This window comes from Pteropus vampyrus, unplaced genomic scaffold (assembly GCF_000151845.1).
Source record: "Pteropus vampyrus isolate Shadow unplaced genomic scaffold, Pvam_2.0 Scaffold7, whole genome shotgun sequence".
Classification (NCBI taxonomy): domain Eukaryota; kingdom Metazoa; phylum Chordata; class Mammalia; order Chiroptera; family Pteropodidae; genus Pteropus; species Pteropus vampyrus.
Window position 1 is genome coordinate 14,133,880 of NW_011888788.1, and position 20,413 is coordinate 14,154,292.

The window sequence follows — 20,413 nt, forward strand, 5'->3', positions numbered from 1 at the left end:
ACATTCATTATCTCATTCACCCTTAAGAACTTATGAAGTAGGTAGAAAAGATACTATCATCTCCATTTCTGGGATGAGGAAACTGGAATTGGGGAGGTTAAATGGCTTCCCTAAGCCAGGCAGCAGAGATAGGACTGAAATCCAAGTCTCGTGCCTCCTGGTATGCCAGGGCCTCTGGTGTCTGTCCTGCTGCCTCCCATGCTGAGCCAGTTGTGCTGTGAGCCAGTTGACCCCTTATTCAGTGGCAGATGCCAGAAGGAGATGTTTGACTGCCTCTTGTAGCTTGAGTCCATTTCAACTTGAGTCTCTCTCTCTCTCTCTCTCTCTCTCTCTCACACACACACACACACACACACTATACCAGGCCCATGCATGATGATGCTGTTACAGTTGCCAGAGCATTTCAGTGGCTGCAGGGTCCTGCTCCATTTCTTTCCTCATCAATCACTTGTCTATCACTGTGTAACCAACCACTCCAAACCTTCAAACCTTAGTGGCTTAAAACAATAACCATTTATTATTTCTCACATTTCTATGGGTTAGCAATCTGGCAGTTTTACTGCTGGTCTTGTTTGAGTTCATGTATGTGGCAGTGATCATGTGATGACAGGACTGCAGCTGAAGAACCCAAGATACCCTCACTCTCAAGTCTGAGTGTCGGCAGGACACCTTGTGTCTTCTCTAAGTAGTTTCTAATCCTCTGCTAGGCTAGCCCAGGCCTCCTCACCATATGGTAGTCTCAAGGTTCCAAGAAAGTGAAGGTGGAAGCTGCAAGGCTTCTTAAGGTCATGAGACCTCACAACATCACATCCAACATTTTTGTTGTTGTTGTTCAGAATACATCAGAAAGCCAGCCTCAGTTTAAAGGAAGTGGAGAAATAGACTTCAAGGATGGAATGTCCCACTGCAAAGGGGCATGGACTCATTGGGACCATTATTATAATGATCTACCATACACCATAATCTGGTGAGCAAGGAGTAACCCAGATCTGCCCTGATAGGAAACAGCAGGCCTCTTTTTGCTGTAGCACTTGCATAGTAGCTAGTGTTCTTTGGTGGCAAACAACAGAAACAGACTCTGGTTAAACAGAACAGTCATGTATTAGAAGGGCAACAGAAAACTCACAGACTTGATGAAAGAGTTTTATGAGACCTCAAAAGTGACAGGAAGAGGGCAGCTCTGGGCATCTCTGAAGCAGGAATTGATGGACACTCTTTGTAGCAGCTAATCACTGGAATGATTTAGTTCCAGCTGATTTTTTTTTTTTTAAATCTTTGTGTCATTTGGCTCGTAGTTCAATTTCCTTGGGGAGCTGATCTGGGACATGTCCCCACTGCTTGGGTGGGTAGTGAAGGCAGGGCAACTTGATGGATCAGACCATGTGGAGTGGGGATAGGGTAGTGTCCCAGAAGAAAAGTGAAGTACTGTATAAAAAGTGGGAGAGGTGCTAGATAGGCAAAAATGTCAGTTGTCTGCTGATTTCTAACCACTCCTTGTGGGAGCTTATTTGGATATTTGGGGGGCCTTACAGTGACTTATCTATGAACAAATCATTTTATCTCAATGCCTCTGCTTCCTCCACCCCACCCCCAAGAATTAAAACAATCATCAAAAAACTTTTTTTCCTTTTTTATGCAAAACATAATCTTAAATAAACTTTAGTCCTGCTGGACCTAACTTCTTAAATGCAAATGTTTCCCAAGTTTCTATCATTCAGTTTTGTACTCAGCATCTTATCTGAGGCATGTTAGCTCCTATCATGATATCGGTTCTCACCTTTCTGCAGGTGACTCCTCGATCTAAGTTTTTTTACTGACCGTTTCCAATTTCCTGTGGGAATTCTTCACTCAAATCCACTGGACTCAACCTGCTCTTTCTCTTAAAATATACTATGGCAGATACCACATATTGGCTTATTCAGCACAAATTTCAATTCCTTATGCATGTCTCCTTGTACTGCACAGTCTGAAAATATAAATATGACATTTTAAAACTCCCATGCAACTGGGGAGCCATGCTTGATTGACTTTCACCAGGCAAGCTCACCCACATGAGACATGCAATGCAGAGAAGTGAGCGATGTGAGGTAAGAGGGCCCTGTGGAAGCTATGAGATGGCTGTGGATGCTGCATCTTGTGTCAGAGGCATTTGTTTCTTCTGGGGCAGCATGGGAGCTTCTATTGTCCTATCCCCTAAAGTCACAGGCTGTGGGTGGTAGTAGCAGTAGAGTTTCTGCTAGAACATACCTGTGTGGAGGTTGGACATATCTCTCAGCTTCATTGTTCTTGGCCATGTAGCAACCAAACTTGATTCCCAGAATTGGGAATTTTATAAGATGTCTAATGGAATAAACCTTTTCTGCTTAAACTTGTTAGAATAGATTCTATTGTCTGCAACTAAGAACCTTGCCTGGTATAGACTCACTAGCTCCCAGTGTTGTGGTATAAATCTTGAACTCTATGCTCTTTGTCTCCCACAAAAAACAAGCCCTGTATCATTTTGTACTTCAGTGGTAGTGTATGAGAGTTCCAGCTGCTTTGTTTTCTTACTGGCATCTGGTTTTGTTAGCATTTTGTTGATGTTGCTGAAACAATGTAATTTTAAAAAATGTCTCAATATCATAATGTGACTTTGGAGGACAAGATATTAACACACACACATATAAATATTTAAAAACCTTTTATTGCAGTAAAAAATAATGTTTATTAGCACTGGCTAGGTCTTTTTTTTTTTTTTTTTTTTTGGCTAGGTCTTTTAAAAAGTTCAACACCTCACTTTTCCTGAACTGTATTGTTACAGACCAAGAATTTAGGGAAGTTTTCAAGGTATTGTTTGATTTAAACTAAAGAAACCTCTCCAAATCTATAGATGTAGCTTCCTTAATTGTTCTGTCTTTCCCTTGGGTTGGTGAATTGATTAGACAGAGCTGTCTCATCATTGGTCCAGGGCAAGTTTCTTTACATCCCTGAATTGTCCTATGGATAAGGGAGGAGACTATGAATAAAATGACTGAGGTATAGAAGTTCAATCCCAGGACCAGTCTGTCATTTAGTCATCATTTTCATATTGAATTAGGAGGAACATTCAAATACAAGAGGCATATGGTTAGCAGCTAATTAATGGCCTTGATGAAATTCTTATCAGTTCAGGAGGATGAGCTAATTTGAAACTGTCACCAGTTCCCTCTGTTAATAAGCTGTGCTATGTTCCTTCCACCCTTCGCCCAAGCTTCCTCCCTGCCTCTCAAAGTGTGTTGTAGAGCTAGATGAGGATTTCCACCTGCACACCAGATGCAAAGCTTGCTTAGGCTGGAATCTGACCTCAGGACACTGACTTCAATTTTTAATCTACAGGGAATGTTCTTGTTTCATTTTCCAAGGTAATGTTCTCAGCACATGATCTCTGACATCCAGCAAATCCTTGGTTATCATTGTCAGGGTCTTTTACAAAAATATTGTGCCCAATGTTGTGTATGGTGGGTGGGGAGGAAGGTGGCGGAGGGTGGTGAGTTCACTTGTTCCAAGGAAACAAGTAAGTTACTTCTGGATAACCCATCATTTCAACATTTCCTCTTGCCCTTTCTTCCCTCCTTTATGCTGACAATTGGACTCTATGGAATCTGATGGCTGGAGCAGAACAGGTATGTGCTGAACTGCTGAGGTAGAAGCATCTCAAGCTCTCTGCCTCTTGAAAAGTAGATATAAGAATTACATTCTTTATCTTGTGCTCCACTTTTGAGGCTTCCAGAAACAGGAATTTCGCTGTCAGGCCTCAGGATAGGAAATCCCTTCTAATAATAAGAAACCACCAAAACAATACACAGTGGTCGCAATAAAGTGTGTTCTTATTGTAAAATATCAGACTCAGTTTGTTGTCTGGTTTTAACTAACATGCCTAACTATAAGTATGGCTGTAATTCACTCCCGAATTCCACGACTATTTTATTGTCTGTCTTCTCATTTGTGTATGTTATTCTGAAGTGACAGATTTGATTCCCCTTTGATTCCTCTCCTCACTCAAGGTCTGACTCTGTGTATCAGTTAGCTTTTTCTATTTAACAAGCCACCCCAAAACTTAGTAATAATAAATAATAACATTTATTATTTTCAATAGACTGTTTTTTAGAGCAGTTTTAAGTTCACAGTAAAATTGAGTTGGGAGGTATAGAGATTTCCCACATATCTCTGCCCTCCCCCTCCAAGCACAGCCTCCCCACTCTCAAATCCCTCGCCATAGTGGTACATTTGTTATAATTGATAAATATACACTGTGACATCATTACTATCCAGAATTCATAGTTTATATTAGTATGGCACATGCTATGGTTTTGGACAATTGTATAGTGATGTATCCACCATTATAGCATTTTACTGCCCTAAAAATTCTCTGTGCTCTGCCTATTCATTCCTTCCTGCTCCTAAACCCTGACAATCACTGATATATTTACTGTCCCTACAGTTTCACCTTTTCCAGAATGTCACAGAGTTGGAATCACACCGTATGTAGCTTTTTCAGATTGGCTTCTTTCACTTAGTAATATGAGTTTAAGTTTAATCCATATCTTTTCATGACTCGATAGGTCATTTTTTTTTAGTGCTTAATAATATTCCATTGTATGGATGTACCACAGTTTATTTGTCCATTCACCTACTGAAGGACATCTTGGTTGCTTCCAAGTTTTGGCAATTATGAATAAAGCTTTAAACAACTGTGCAGGCTTTTATGTGGACAGTTTTTAACTCATTTGGGTAAATACCGAGGAACATGAGTGCTAGATCATATGATAAGGGTATGTTTAGTTTTGTAAGAAACTTCCAAACTGTCTTATAAAGTAACTTCACTGTTTTGCACTCCCACCAGCAATGAATGAGAGTTCCTGTGTTTTAGATTTTGGTCATTTTAATAGATGTGTAGTGGCAACATGTTTTTAATTTCTCAAGATTCTTTGAGTTGTCTAGGTAACTCTTATAGACAGGCAGCTGTCTAGCAGCTGAGCAACTCAGCTGGGGCTGGATGGTCTTGGATAATCTCACTTCTATTTCCGAGGCCTCAGCTGGGATGGCTAGGGCCTCACTCCATGTAGTCTCTTATCCTCCAGCAAGCTAGCCCAGGCTTCTTCACTTGGTGGTAGAAGGGTTCCAATAGCAAGAGGGGACATGTCCAATTGTGCAGCACTTTTCAAGCCTCTGCTTATCTTACATTTGGTACATCCCATTGCTTAAAGCAAGTCACATGACCATGCACAGGTTGAAGAGAGGGAGAAATGGGCTCCACCTCCTGATGGGAATAGCTGCAAATTATTCTACAGTATTTTCCCCATCTATAGCAATTGGTGACTGTGATGTCTAACTCAGTGAAGGAAAAATCTCTGACATTATAGTAACCACTCTAAATCCCCACCCCAGGTCACACACAGAAAAACAGTGTCTTCGGTTAGTGCATGGAAATATTATAGAAAGAAGAGTAGAGAATCTCATTCTTCCTTTCTAATTACCCAGTTGGTATTGTTCCAAAGCGGCAGACATCAATTCCTTAGACCCCAACATTAGAAACTCACAGCCTCTGGTCTCACAGCCTCTGGTCTTAATGTTCTATAAAATAAAAATATTACATTTATACTTGTCTTGATTTCTTACCTGCTGAGAAAGATTTAAGGTTTAAGGTAACTAATAATCATTCCTCTTCCCCTTCCATCTTTGAAATCAGTTGAGAAATAGATGCAAGCAGCAGGAATTGGAGAGTAAAATACACCTCTGTTGCTGGGAGCAGTGGACCAGAGAATGTGGCTTGGGCTACAGTTAGATAGGGCTTCCTGCTTCTTCCCCTCAGGACAGATTTTAGATGCCCACAGGAGGGGTGCCTGGGTTTGTGGAGTGAATCCATTAGCCTGGCTAGACGAAAGGAGAATTATTGCCTCTCACCTTTCAGGTCATGGCAGTAAAGACAGAGGGATCAGGGCAGGGCCACCCAGGCTATGGTAGCTATGGCTCCTGCTCCCTCCTCACACCTTGTCAGTAGCAAGGGGTGAGTGGATGGAAGATTAGGCGGAAGCTTTCTATTCTGACATTTTTTGTCATTGCGACTTTGCCATATGAATTTATTTTAAAAACTTTCTGTTGAAGCATAACATACTTATAGAGTAGAGCACATACCAGAGCGTGATACATTTTCGCAAATTAAAAACACTCATGTAACCAGCACCCGAATCAAGAATCAAAAAGTTGCCAGCTCCCTAGAAACTATATGGACAATTTTTTTTTTTTTTTTGGTCTGACAACTTTTGCTCAAAATTATGATCATGAAGTTCACCATGTTGTGTATAGATGTAGATTACTAATTCTCATTGCTATGTAATATCCTACTTTGTGAATACTCTATAATTTATTTATCCATGGTACCTGTGATGGGCATTTATTTATCCATTGTACCTGTGATGAAGTCAGATTTGGCTGATTAAAAACATTCTTATTTGTACTTTTTGTGAAAATATGCAGGTATTTCTGGTTAATATATTCTTAGAACTATACCCTGGGGCCCAATGATTTCACTTCCAGAGATATATCCAACAAAATGCTTAGTGATTTTTTGATACTGACAATTGCTTTCCCAAAGTGGAACCGTTTGGCATTCCTGCTGCAGTATTATGAGAGTTCCAGTTGCCCACCTCCTTGCCTCCTAATATTTTGGAAAAAGCAAACTCCTATTTCCTGTTCTATGGATGAGGGTGAAATACCAGGAGAGGGAGAAAATGAATCCCCCTATCATTGAAAAGGGAAGAATTTTTTAAAAGAATTTTAAAAAAGAATTTTGAAAACGCATCAATCCATCTTATTTTTTGATGCGTTTTAAAGTTTCAGACATTCCAGTTCACAGGTGGGGTCTTTTTAGTTGCATCACCATCCTACAATCACAAGAGTGATCTATGATCAAACTTCAGAAACTCAAGGTGCTCCCAACGTCTTACCCAGCTCTGTGGAGGAAGGATTTTGCATACAAAACGTTCCCTCCACAGAAATTGTGTTAAAGCACTAATTAGTGACTGTAGAAATGAAGTGGGAGTGTTTAACCTTTCAGGCATGCCAACAATGTGCTTCTTAATTTGAAAATAGGGTACAAAGTGTTAGCAAGTGAAGAATACTAATCGTTCATTACTCAACTTGGCATATCTCCTTTGCAGCAGAGGCAAAAGACGGGATCCTCTCTGCTCCATTTATTATGGTTTTCATCTAACTTCTCTGAGAAAGGACCAGATCCTCTAATGAGAGGTAGCAGACACTGAAAATATTTGGAGATCAGGAGAAAACACGCTGACAGATTTTCCCCCGGGAAGCCTACTTTCCCTCCAAGCTCCTCAGAGCACTTTATGTGCCTTACCAAGCAGCAAGTCTTATTATCCCTTTTTGCAAATGGTAGAAAAGAGGTGCAGGGAGACTAAAAAAGCTCACTCGAGACTATAAGGGAAGCCAAATGTTCAGGTCAAAATAGAAACCGAGAGCTCTGGGAAACTCAGCCTGAGAGGGTCCTTTAATCTCTGGACTCTTCCATGTCTTTTTAGACAATAAGCATTTCCTTGGAAGAAGGTTTTTTTCTTCTTCTCCCTAACAACAGGGCTACCAACATGCTCTCCAGGATGTTGTAAAAATGTGACATTTAACAGTGGAAATTGAAACTCTAATTGACTTCTCCTAAAGCAGAAAAACAAATATTCATTCTCTTGGCCAGATGTTTGTAATTGTCCCCTTGGGATTCCACCTTGAGGGAAGCTGAAGAGGCAAAATAGAACAGTTCACTTGGATTGATGTAGTTCACACTCAAGATTTGTTTTCACTGCGTGGTGGAAGACATGAGAGCCCCTCCTAACAGAGATTTCGGGAAGAAGTTTCTAGCTCACATCACTAGACCCTGGGACCAAAGCAGCCTCCACATGTCTTGCAGTGATAGAGAGCTGAAGATGAAACCTCCATTTCCTGATCTTGGCCTGTGATTATTTGGATTAGTTATGTTGTTTGCTTTGACTAATGGAATTTTAGTGGAGATGAAGTAAGCAAAGTATTGAAAGGTACTTGTGCAGGAGGTCTTGCCTTCTTGTGTTGTGGTCATCATCATGAGAAGAACATGCCCCAGGGACCCTGTTGATCAAAGAGAATGAGAGACAAATAAGGCCTGGAGCCTAGCCCAGCCTAGATTGGCCAACCCCTAGCCTCTCTGCAAACATGTAAGCAAGAAATTAATTGCTTATTGTTGTGAGCCACTGAGTTTTGTGGTGGTTTGTTATGTAGCACATTATGTTATACCTGCCTGATACAAGGCCATTGAAAGGATAGGTAGAGAGAGAATCTTGGCATATTGTGGACAAAACTTGCAAAAATGCTCAGTTTGTGGTAGTTGCATAGCAAGCACCTAGTAACTGTGAGAGGCCCTGAATTTAATGAGGTGATTGTATTTCATATATTTAAAAAAAGAATAGAGTGAACCACAGTATGTGTGCTGAACGTCTAGCCTGTTTGTTGATATCTTCCTCTTGTCGACGTCAGAAAGTTCAAACCTGTAAAAAATTTTTATAAAAGTTTATCTGAACCAAAACAGATGACAGGAAGCAAGACCTCAAATGCTCTGGAGAATAACAGTTTGCAGTTTCTTTTATGCATTTGGTATTAAGGAGGGAAATAAGGAAGATTACATGAGGATGGGAGGAAGCAAGGAGAGGATTGGATTACAAGATAGTTAATGAAATTATGTGCTCTCTTGAGGGTGATGATGCCTTTGAGGGGTCTAGAAAAAAGGATTACTTCTGACATTTCAAAGCTGTGGTAACCTAGATGCATGAGAACAATGAACAAGGCTTGCTTAAAAATCTTTCGCTAAAGAAGTTATAGGCCTAGGGCATGACTACCCATCTTGACCTGTCCAGTTAGGAACTTATGATCAGATCATTCTGTGAGGTTACTTTCTGTTCGATTTATTACAGCATGCCTTTTTGGGTCCACACTCTTTAATTGGCTATAACTTTTATGATGAATCTTTTCCTAATATCTTCTTTCCTATCTTTTCTCCAGTCAGTATGTTGACATTTATCTATGATTAAATCCTGGGCTGAACCATGAACACCCATATACACACCACCTAGATTCTGCAATGAACATTTATCTGTGTTTGTTTTGTTACATGTCTGTATGTACATCTTTCTATTCATCTGTCAATCTGTCTTATTTTTTGACGTATTTCAAAATAAGTTCCAGACACATTACACCTCACTGCTATGGTGAATTTTGACAAATGCATGTACTACCTATCACCCCTGAAAGTTTTTTCATGCCCCTTTCCAGTTATTTCCACCCCATACTCAAGGGTAAGGATTATTTTGATTTTTTCCATTATAGGTTAGTTTTGCCAGTTTTAGAACTTTATATAAGTGAAATTATACACTATGTAGTCTTTTGTGTCTAGCTTCTATTTGGTATAACAATTTTGATATTTACCCCTGTTATTGTGTCTGTTAGTAAGAATCCACATTTTTAAATGAATAATTAGACAAGATCTTTTCAGACTCTCTTTACTTTAAAATTTTGGGTTTTTATGACGTGCATACAGTTACAGTAACCACTGTTAAATAATACACTTGAACAATCATCCTTCTGAAACAAGCATCTCTCCTGACCGTCTGTCAGAGGTGTGGTCCTTTGATTTTCACCCCTCCCCTTCCCCATGCACTACTTTGAGAGTTGATAAATCTTTCAAAACTGCTGAGGGAATTTAATCCAGATTTGTCCCATGGGCACAGTGCTTTTGATTTACTGAGTTCAGTAAAATTGTGGGGGTTGACTGAGCTCTTAGGATTAATTGCATTTGACATTCCCCCAAGGGGTAATCAGCAGTTTATCCTTTGCAGGCCTCACAACAGTGTGTCTAAACTGTGGGTTTTAGGAATGATCGAAAGACTTGGCAAGTTGTCTTTCTTACTTTGCTTTGATTGAGTGACCAGCGTCCAAAGCAGTGAATGGGAAGTAATGAAAGAAAATAAGAATAAAGTGACATTTTCCCCCATAATCGCTAAAGTCCAGTGCTCAGCCTATTTGACTACTTTATCCCTTATACTTAGCTTGAGGTTTTAAATAGCCTGTTTCTTAGAATCAAAGCCATATTCAGTGTAGCTCCTGGCTTTGTTCTGTGTCAATTTAGCTAACTTAGAACTCCATTTCCCAGAATTCCCTTCTCCACAGATTTCATAGTTAGCAGAGACCAGTGCCTCACTGGAGCCTTGGAAAGCAGAAGTGATGAAACATTTTAGTCTTTCTACCTTGGAAAAGTCTATGTGGGAACCCAGGTACTGCTGCAGATCAGTGGGATTGTCCCTGATCTGCTGACTCACCTTGTGGGTGTGGGGCAGCAGGTGGCTGCAACTCCTCCTCTGGCCTTTCTGACTCCTGGGTGGCAAGGGGGCCTGCAGCAATGTCAGCTTCTCTGACTTCTGGGCCAGGCTGCCTGCCTGGCTGCTCCCAGGCCAAGCAGTAGAGCTGTGTAATCAGTTCCCCTCACAAATGTTTAAGATACATCCCTATAACAAATCTCATACTTGATGTCATTCTTAATGCTGCTGTCTCTCTGAGTGAATCCTAAATGGACACATTCAATGATGAACACCCCACCACAGAAGATGTGCAGTATTCACTATCAGCTCCTTTCTCGTTTCCTCCCTAACACACTGATTTGGTTCCAGAAGATTCAGGGAAAGCTGGCTGAACCCAACCTTAAAGGTGGCTTGATGAATTAAGCCAATCTTGGTAAGGGTAATGGACCCAGTTCTGGCTAATGAGATGGGGGAGAAGTCACTGAAGGATTTCTGGGGAATAGGCCCTTCATATAAAGAGATAAGAATGGTAAAACATGACTGTTTTTGTTGTTCTATTGGATGATGCTCCAAAATACTGCCGTCACAAGGGACACTGATCTTAGAAGAACATGCCATAGGAAAATAGAAGGGAGGATCTTGGCCCCTTGAAGACTCATTGAGCTGCTTAAGGAACCAAACTTGGAATAGCCAGCTTGTCCCTGTTTGCCTGGGACTTTCCCAGTTTCAGCACCAAAGGTATTGTGTGTGGGGAAACATCTCAGTCCTGAGCATGCTGGATGGTCAGTCACTCTAGCTGTGCCTCAGGACTGTATGGAAGATACTTCTTGTTACTGTTGAAGCCATTTGAGTTGTGTCTGTTTTTGGTGCTCATAACTGAAAGTATTCTCAATGGTATGGGACAAAAAGAATGTGCCTTTTGTTTCTGATAGCAGTTATAAAAGAGAAATTCTAAAAAATGTTTTGAGTGATGTTAACATCAGTTAAATTAATTTATGGGCAGGCATAACTTATACATTTTACCTAATTTTAAAAAGTTATCACTTGAGCATGCATATAAGGAAAGATAAATATAACTGTTCTATTTCAGGTAATTGTATATCTTTGGGCTTTTCTTTAGCTTTGTCTTAAAATAGGAGCACCCTTACATGGGCCAGTGATGCCTTTTGGGCTGGGAAAGAAAAGTGATCTCTGTTCCACATGTCTCAAGTAAGTTGCTGAAACTTTCAAATATTTTTGTTCATGAGTCTGGTGTATTTCAGTGATTTTTCGAGAAATAAAGATTTCTTGGACTTGAAATGGTCTTTCTGTGGGTGTAGTAGATTAACTGCATTATTGATCTTAGTCCCTTTTTATACCTACACCAATCTTAGCTTGGACTGCTATAACAAACATACCATGGACTGGATGGCTTATAAACAACAGAAATTTATTCCTCACACTTCTGGAGGCTGGAAGCGTATGATCAGGGTGGCGGCATGGTCGGATTTTGATGAAAGTCCTATTCTAGGTTTCAGTGTGTGTTCTTATTGTATACTCACATGGTGGAGAACAGAGGGAGTAAACCACCTCTCTTGTGACTCTTATAAAGGCACTAATCCCATTCATGAAGGCTTTACCCTTATGACTTCATCTAATCCTAATTATCTCCCAAAGACCCCACTTTCTAATGCCATCACCTGGGGGTTGGAGGGAGGTTGGCATTGAGTTTCATCATATGAGTTTTGGAGGGACACAAATATTCAGTTCCTAACAACACTTTTTGCCATGTAGCCTGGTAGTGCCCTCCTACTATGATTCTAGGTTTGCCTATGTGATGTTCTTTGGCCAATAGGTGCAAGCAGAGGCTAGAAAAGCACTCACAGTTGAGGTTGTTTGCTCATGCCCTGCCTAGATACCATGACAATGTATCTAGGTTAGCCTGTGGGAGAATGAGTGTAACATGGCTCAAGCACTCCAGCTGATAATCAGACAACTGCCAGATATGCGAGTGAACCCAGAGAAGACCAGTGTCTTGGCTTTCAGGCAGTCATACCTTATACAGGTTAACTCAGAAGTTACCCAGTAATCACCTACTTTGATATGCTTATGACCTAATTCAAAGATAAATGTAACAGTTCAATTTTAAGTACATATGTGTCTTTAGGTTTTTAGCTATGTCTAAAAATGGACCACATCCCACCAATGGGAGCTGGTCTCTGTTCCACATGTGTAATAGTGTCAAGTGAGTTATTGAAGGTTTTAGGAATGGATTTTTATGTGAGTTTGGTTTAATTTAGTGATTAAAGATGGGAGCAGCATCCATTAGATGCCCATGAAACTTCCTTATGGTGGTTAGGAGGATACTGGAGTTGTTTCCCAGGATGCTGATAGGAAATCATATGTCACTACTTCAATTTTTTAAAATTAATTATAACTAAATAAAATTGATTCATTTCCTCAGTTGTACTAGCCACGTCAAGTGCTCCACAGCCACAAACAGCTAGTGGTTACTGCTTTGGACAGCACAGATACAGAACATTGTCATTATCTCAGAAAATTCTTCTGGGCAGTGGGCTCAAAGCTTGTGTTCAAATTTCTTATTTATGGAATTTTTTCTTTCTAAACTTCTAGTTTCTGCTGACCACTTGGTTCTGACAGGCCCTCACTCTGTACCCTCTGGGAAAAATGAATTATTATTGTCTAGGTTTTTTTAATAAAACTCAAGCTAGCCTATTCTGACACCTACAATGTTAAATATTCTCTCATTTACAGGTCACAAAAGTTAACTATTAAATCTGAGTCTTTATTTATTTACCTATATTGATAGGGAGTATTCATTCTCTCAGAGCAGAGTAAGGCTTGAGAGGGAGTGAGGGCAACTGAGAGAACCTCCAGTTTGAATTGTAAAAACCTCAGCAAAAAATGAGGGGGGGAAAAAGAAGAAATTGAAGTACAAACAGAAAACATTAGGCAAAAATCATGATCCATGACTAGGCTCCCTTGAATTTATGCTCCCACCCCCACCCTAGTATTTGCTAGAGGACAGGGCCTGTCTCCACTCTCTGGTTTCCTCAAGGAGGAAATTTTCTTCCAAAGCAATTTCTCCCCCAAACATTCCTGGTCTCTCTTCACCTCTTTACTCCTTTGGGTGAGGTGACTTTTTTGAGTGGTAAGTCTGGGAAATATAAACTGAGTTCTTTTGTGTGCAAAACTTTCCCTGGGTGGGCCTCTCGTGACCAGCTTCATATGCAGAGCCCTTTCTGTAGAGTGGCTGAGAGGTAGGTGGGTAACTAACTCTGCCTTGCATTGTGGGTCCTCATATAAGTCTTTTCTTTCAACTATGCTTCTATCAGTGATAAAGGCAAAATTTTGACTTCCATCTGCTATTCCTTGTCTTATTTCTCAAATTCTTAAGAATTCAGGTGAGGAAGAGAAATGATGTTTACTGGATGTTCCCACAGACCCCATAGTCTTGGTAAAGTGTTTTCCGAGGCTGCCGCATGCTTGATTTTATGCAAGCTAATGGGAAGCATATCCAGCTAGATGTTTGTGTAGATACTACTGCATGGTGATGGTGGGGTTTGATAGAGGCTGACAAGTTGTATTTTGAAGGAAGAACAGAGTATGGATAGCAACAGAGGACAGGATGCAAAAATCTAGAGGTGGGAAGCTCGAGGAATGTTCAGGAGGGGAACGTAAAACTCCCCTCTGCAAGGCTCCTGCAGGAGCGTGGGAGAAAAGTCTGGAGAGAGAGGGATCACCCACTGGTGGTATTTCTTTTCACCTCAAAATGATTCAACATCTTTGCTCATGTTTTTTTTTTTTTTATTGAGATATAATTGACATATAACATTTTTAGTTTTAGGTGTACAACATAATGATTTGATATTTGTATGTACTGTGAAATAAATCATCACCACAGTAAATCTAGGTAACATCCATTACAATATAGAGTTACAATTTTTTTTTCTTGTAGTGAGTCATTGTAGTTTTAATTTGCATGTCCCCAGTGACTAATGATGTTGAGCATCTTTTCATGTGCTTATTAGCCATTCATACTGGGATTCCTTTTAATGGTAGAAATCCCCGCCTTTAAAAGAAACAGGAAGAGGACATGTATAGACTGTGGAACTGTATTTCCATCTAACATGCTAAGACAGGAGTGGCAGCCCAGTTGGAGACCTATCTGAATAATTCAGAAGAGACAATGCCACCCTTTAGGAAGAACAGATACAGGTGGCAATGAGCCTCAGTTCTCTGTTGGTTGCTCACAGCAAACTTACTGGGGAATTGCCTGCCTCTTTATTTTAAATTCTCTATGCAGATGTTGTCCATACCTGATGGCCTCAGAATAGACTTGATGTTGGGGAGCTGTTTGGTTTTGTTTAACTGCTCTGTATTGATAATACCAGCTCATCCATCACATACAAAGAAAATGTGCCAAAGCTTTTTTTATTTTCTGTACTCCTCCCAGAGAGAACAAAGCTACCAGAAGCTTCATTTAATGTAGCATCCCTTACAAAATAGAGAAGTATGGTTAGGAAAAAGGACAGAGACAGCAACCCGATGGAGCTCTCAGCAGCCAAAGGTAGGACGGTCTGAGCTAGAAAATAAATAATTATAATAATAGATCATGACTCACAGAATAAAATAAATATCCACAATTCATACTGAAATAAATCCATAATTGAATAAAGAAATGAGAGAGAAGGAACAGCTCTTTCTTACAGCAGAATTCCAATTATTATAACTGAAGGCAGCGATAGAAATCAAAATGACCATTTAGCACACATCACACTGATGGACCATGAATGGATGCAGAAAGGACTGAGTTGAAGTGTGGTATGATACAGGATATTTGCAAAGTCTTAAAGTGTCTCCCCACATGGTACTTATTCATTACTCAGGGAAAAACAGTAACTCTGCAGTGGAGAAACTTAGCAGATACCACTTTAATCAAGAGATCAAAGTCGACATAACCAGCAACAGGACATATTGACACCATCTACCCCTTGATATGATGTACTGAGGACACAAGCACTTCTGGGTATTACTGTCCAAAAACCTGATCCTAGTCATGAGAAAGTAGCAGACAGACTACAAGTGGGTTCTAGAGCCATTCCACCTCTGTTCAAACCTTGCTACCATACTTACTAGCTATGTGACTTTGGACAAGTTACTTCATTTCTCCTTGCCTCAGTTTCCTCATCTGTAAAAAGGGGGATAAGAAGTAGTACCCACCACAGAATGTTGTATTGGGGATTAAAAGTGTTAATATATGTACAGTTCCTAGAACAGTGCCGGAGTAAGGGCCATATTAAGACCTACAATATCATCTTCTGCTCATCTTAGGGATATCACCCCCTCCCATGTGCTTCTGGAAGCTTTCTGATTGATGCATGCCCTGTGCAGATTCCTCCTCCGACAAGCTATTTTACTCTAAAAGTATGTCCCTTTCCACCAGCAGCCAGCACCATGATCTATGCCTTAAGGATGTTTTACTTTCAAAGGAATCAGAATAACTGTTTTCTCAGTGAGGGTTGCTACTGGGAGATGCCTGCATTGGAAAGACAGGGCTCATGTCACCAAAGAAATTTCTGAGGCCAGTTTCCCATATTCCCAGCATGGGGTACAGATCTTTCTTGGCCCTGATTGGTTTGGGGTGGTGGTATGGATCTGCCTCACAATTACCTGTCTCAGGCCTCACCCCATGTCACATATTAGCATCTGTTTGGCCAATAAGACTGTAGCACACACACCAGCCTCATTCCCTGCTTAGGCCTCACCTTTGATGTCACAATCTGACCTGTGGATATTAATCTGGCCACAGCTGCTCACAAACCAGATGGCAAGGTCAAGAGGACCAGCACAGTAAGATGTGGAAGAGAATTGACCATCAATCCAAGATCAAAGCAGGGGATGGAACTCAGGCGGGTCAGTTCAGGGAACTAGGTTCAGCTCGGGAACCTGCCATGCCGCACCCTCTAGAGCTATCAGAATTCCAGAGCTTCCCAGTGTTCGAGGACATTAGCCACCACATCAAAGAAGTGGGGGCCCAACTGGTAAAGAAAGTCAATGCCATCTTTCAGCTGGACATCACCAAAGATGGAAAGACCATTCTGCAGTGGACCATTGATCTGAAGAATGGTTCTGGGGATATGTATCCAGGATCCGCCAGGCTCCCAGCAGACACTGTCTTTACAATCCCGGAACCTGTCTTTATGGAGTTGGTTTTGGGCAAAATGAATCCTCAGAAGGCTTTCCTTGCTGGCAAGTTCAAAGTGAGTGGCAAAGTTCTGCTTGGCCAGAAGCTGGAGAGGGTTTTCAAAGACTGGGCTAAATTTTAAGCATGCAAAAACACCCAGAAAGTGATCAGAACTTCTTCTGCTTATAATGTTGAGCAAAAATCATGCGTAAACTGAAGATTAAAACAAAAAGGTTCCAATATTTTTACTCAAATTCTTCCTATTCAAGTTTGATTAACTTTCCTGCTGATGTATAAATTTGCAGTGAGGGTTCTAGATCAGTAAAGAGTGTTGGAGTGTATCACCTGAAATTTTTGTCTTTTTCTTTTTTTAGATTCATTTATGCTGAAATATGCTATGTTGAGAGCCAAACATAGAGAAATGGTAGTTTTGACAGTTGGATTTAAATGCTTCAATGATTGAATTCTCAAGTCCTGATTTTTTTTTTTTTTAGTTTGGTGCTTTGGTGAAATAAGTGATGACCTCTTTGAGAAGAATTTAACATGGGGGCTGCAGAGTTCTAAGAGGGTGGGCTCCGCAGCTATGTGGTTGGGACAAGGCAATAGAGGTGACGATGCTCTTGGTCTATCATGACTTCCATTGGATTTAACTCTAAGAGAGTCAAAAGGCTTGAAAGATGTTCTAGGCCACTGGTTCTTAAACTGGAGCGTGCATCAGATCACCTGGAGGGCTGGTGAAATCCTAAAGTGCTGGGCCTCACTCAGAGTTTCAACTCTGTAGTTCTGGGCTGGGGAGAATGTACATTTCTAATGAGTTCCCAGGTGATGCTGATGGGAGCACCCTTGAAGAACCCCTGCTCTAGTTCATGCAGCTTTCAGTATCGATCATAACTGTTCTATTCTAGACCAGTGAGATGTTGCCCTTATTTAAAAGATCTCCTGCAGACAGATCACATAGCCATCTTGTGGGCCATTTCTGAAGTGTCAGGAGCTTGTGCAATGATGTTTTATAAAATTGAAGTGCATTCTGGGAGATTTTTCCCTCTGGAAGCCCTCTGCATATACTGGAAGGACTGGAATGAAGCCGGCTACAGCCTGATGTAACCTCCTCGTGGGTGAGTATGTATGTTGTTTGTTTGCATGCGATCTATGTGTAACTTATCTGGTAGGCTAAATATGCACAGTATGGATACTCTGAAACTCACAAGGAACTTTCACTGATATGACCATGCTCAAACATATGCCTACCAAATTATCCAGCTATTCCAAAGAGGAAAGAAAGTACATGTACAAGTACAAAAATTTGTACATGAAAGCTCATGGCAGCTGTATCTGTCATAGTCCCAAACTGGGAATAGAGCACATGTTCATCAAGTGAATGGATGAACACATTGTGGTATGTCATACCATGGAATACTACTCAGCAATAAAAAGAAATGAATTATTGATATATGCACAGCAGCATGGTTAAATGTCAAAATAATTATGCTGAGTGAAAGAAGCCAGGTAAAACCAAATACATACAATATGATTCTATTTATGTAATATACTATAAAATTCAAACTGTGGCAACAGAAAAAAGATCAGTAGTTGTTAATAGATAGGGCTGGGGTGTGCCGAGTGGGTGAGGTGAGGAAACTAGGGGTGATGGATAGAATCATTATCTTGATTGTGGTGATGGTTTCACATCAAACTGTATACTTTATATACACATATGAAGTTTCTTACATGTCAATAGAAGCACAATAAGGCTGTTTTAAAAACTGTCTGCCCTCCATTGAAAATGAAAGCTTTATAAAGAGGATTTAGAACCGTACCCAGCGCAAGGAATCCTTTGACCTCATCATATGTCTGCCAAAACCACTCACTGATTTGGATGGTCTCTGCAGAGGCCTTCCTGAGTTCTCATGTCAAAAAGAGGCAGAGTGAGAGCTCACGTTAACAAAATCTCATCCTGTCACTGGAAAATGAAGAGAATTTTTGTTCAATGATGCTCAACTTTGTGATAAGGAATCGCTGAGTGTTTGTGAGTGGGGATGTCAAGAGCTCTCTGGTTTCTTTGCTCACCTGGGTCATTCCATTGGTGATCCATGCAGTGCTCCCACCAGTGTCCCTGCAGGGCAGTGGTGGGTGTCTCAGAGGCTTTAGACTGATTTTGAATACTGTTGCGAATGCTTACCTTGCCTGGTGCTGGCACCTCCATTCAAGCCATATTTATGAGTATTGGGCAAGGCTAGGCAGGTGTTTGGGATGCTGTTTTTAGAGAAGTGGCTTCCCTGAATGGTCCTGCTCATATGGGTAGTCCCTGGAGATTGGCCCTGAGACAGAAATTGCTTAGAGACGAGGTGGAGGTGGAGTGGGATGGGATTGAAGGAGAGGTTATAGAAGGTCAAGGCTAGGCTGGCATCTGACCAAAGGGAGGCCCACCCATAGGCTGGCCAGTGACCTATGACCCATTATGACTTGGGACAAAAACATGACCTGAACCTATTAGATTTCTTTCTCAGAAATTTGGAACTGGGAAGCTGAGAGACTGAGCTGCAAGTGAGCAGTGGAGTCTGAAAGGCTGGGATGTAGGAGAGGTGAGGAAGGCACCTTTGGGGATGGGCAGCCACCATAGTAGGAGCTGGAGAAAAGGAAGAACGGAAGCCTTGAATAAGGAGAGGGAGCTGGCTGATTGAGTAGAGAAGAGTCCAGGCCTTGGGAAACACAACAGCAAACCTGTTTTCAGTCAAAAGGAACAAAATTGCTTGATGTGGGATGCCATGTAGAACAGCTGGAAGGACTCAGACTGTGGATTCAGAAACACAGTTTTGAGCCTGCATCACCACTTCATATCTGCATAATCACAAGCAATTATTGAACAACTCTATGCCTCAGCTGCCTCACCCAGAAATGGGGCCAATAGCTCTATGACATCAAGTTGTTACAGAGCTCCAAGTAGGTCATCCCCAGCATAGTCACTGGCCCAGGTGAGTTTTCCATGCATGTGACTTTACTGTCTCTTCTGGATAAGAGGAAAGGAGGGACTCTCACTGGCTCCCTATTGACTTCCAAAAATGTCCACACTTAGCTTTCACACTCTGTTCTAGAGACCTTCTACCTTGTCTCTTATACTCAGCCAATGCCTTAGAAGCTCACATCTGGCTCAAAACACACATCTATGTGTTGCTTGGTCTGGCCAAGGTTGGCCAGCAAGCGTTTATAAAGTTGGAATCAGGACGTTTTATATAAGAATTGTTTTTCTGGATTCTCTTTAAAAGCTGGATTATTTGGCTACACTGAGCCCATCTTCCTGCCAGGCAATAACTTGGAGGATGGGGAGTGGGGTGGGCTTTCCAGACAGGCCTGCCCCTACCTCCATGCTGCCTCCTAGATCGGGTCTTGGTGGCCCTTTGTCATTGAGCTTACACTATTTTTTCTCCACCTGGGCCCCATAGGGCATTCGTATTAAAGACTACAACTCCCCCTGAGAAATGCTCTTACTATTCCTCCTAACTAAAATATTGTGTTAGTTTTCTATTACTGTGTAACAAATTACCACAAATTTCATCCCTTAAAACAGTACCTGTTCATCATCTCACAGTTTCTGCAGGTTAGAAGTCTGGATGGGCTCAGCTGGGTTCTCTGTTTCGATCTCATGTCACAGGCTGAAATCAAGATGTCAGCCAGGCTGGGCTCTCAACTGGGGGATTAAGGAGGATCATCTTCTCCAGGATAATTTGGGTTGTGGCCTAATTCAGTTTCTTGGGGTTGTAGGACTTGTAGTCCCTGTTTCTTCATTGGTTATCAGCCAAGGATGCTCTCTCAACTCTTGTAAGCCATCCGTATTCCTGGTTATGTGGCTTCTCTATCTGCAAATCCAGCAATAGTATGT

At 41.1% G+C, this 20,413-nt stretch overlaps 1 protein-coding gene across 1 annotated transcript; it reads left to right on the forward strand.

Moving 5' to 3' along the window:
- The first annotated feature begins 16,123 nt into the window (after window positions 1-16,123).
- On the forward strand, window positions 16,124-16,790 carry SCP2D1 (SCP2 sterol binding domain containing 1). The gene has a single exon (XM_011370749.1). It carries the CDS (start codon window positions 16,208-16,210, stop codon window positions 16,676-16,678), a length of 471 nt encoding a protein of 156 aa, XP_011369051.1. The 5' UTR covers window positions 16,124-16,207; the 3' UTR covers window positions 16,679-16,790.
- The last annotated feature ends 3,623 nt before the right edge of the window (window positions 16,791-20,413 follow it).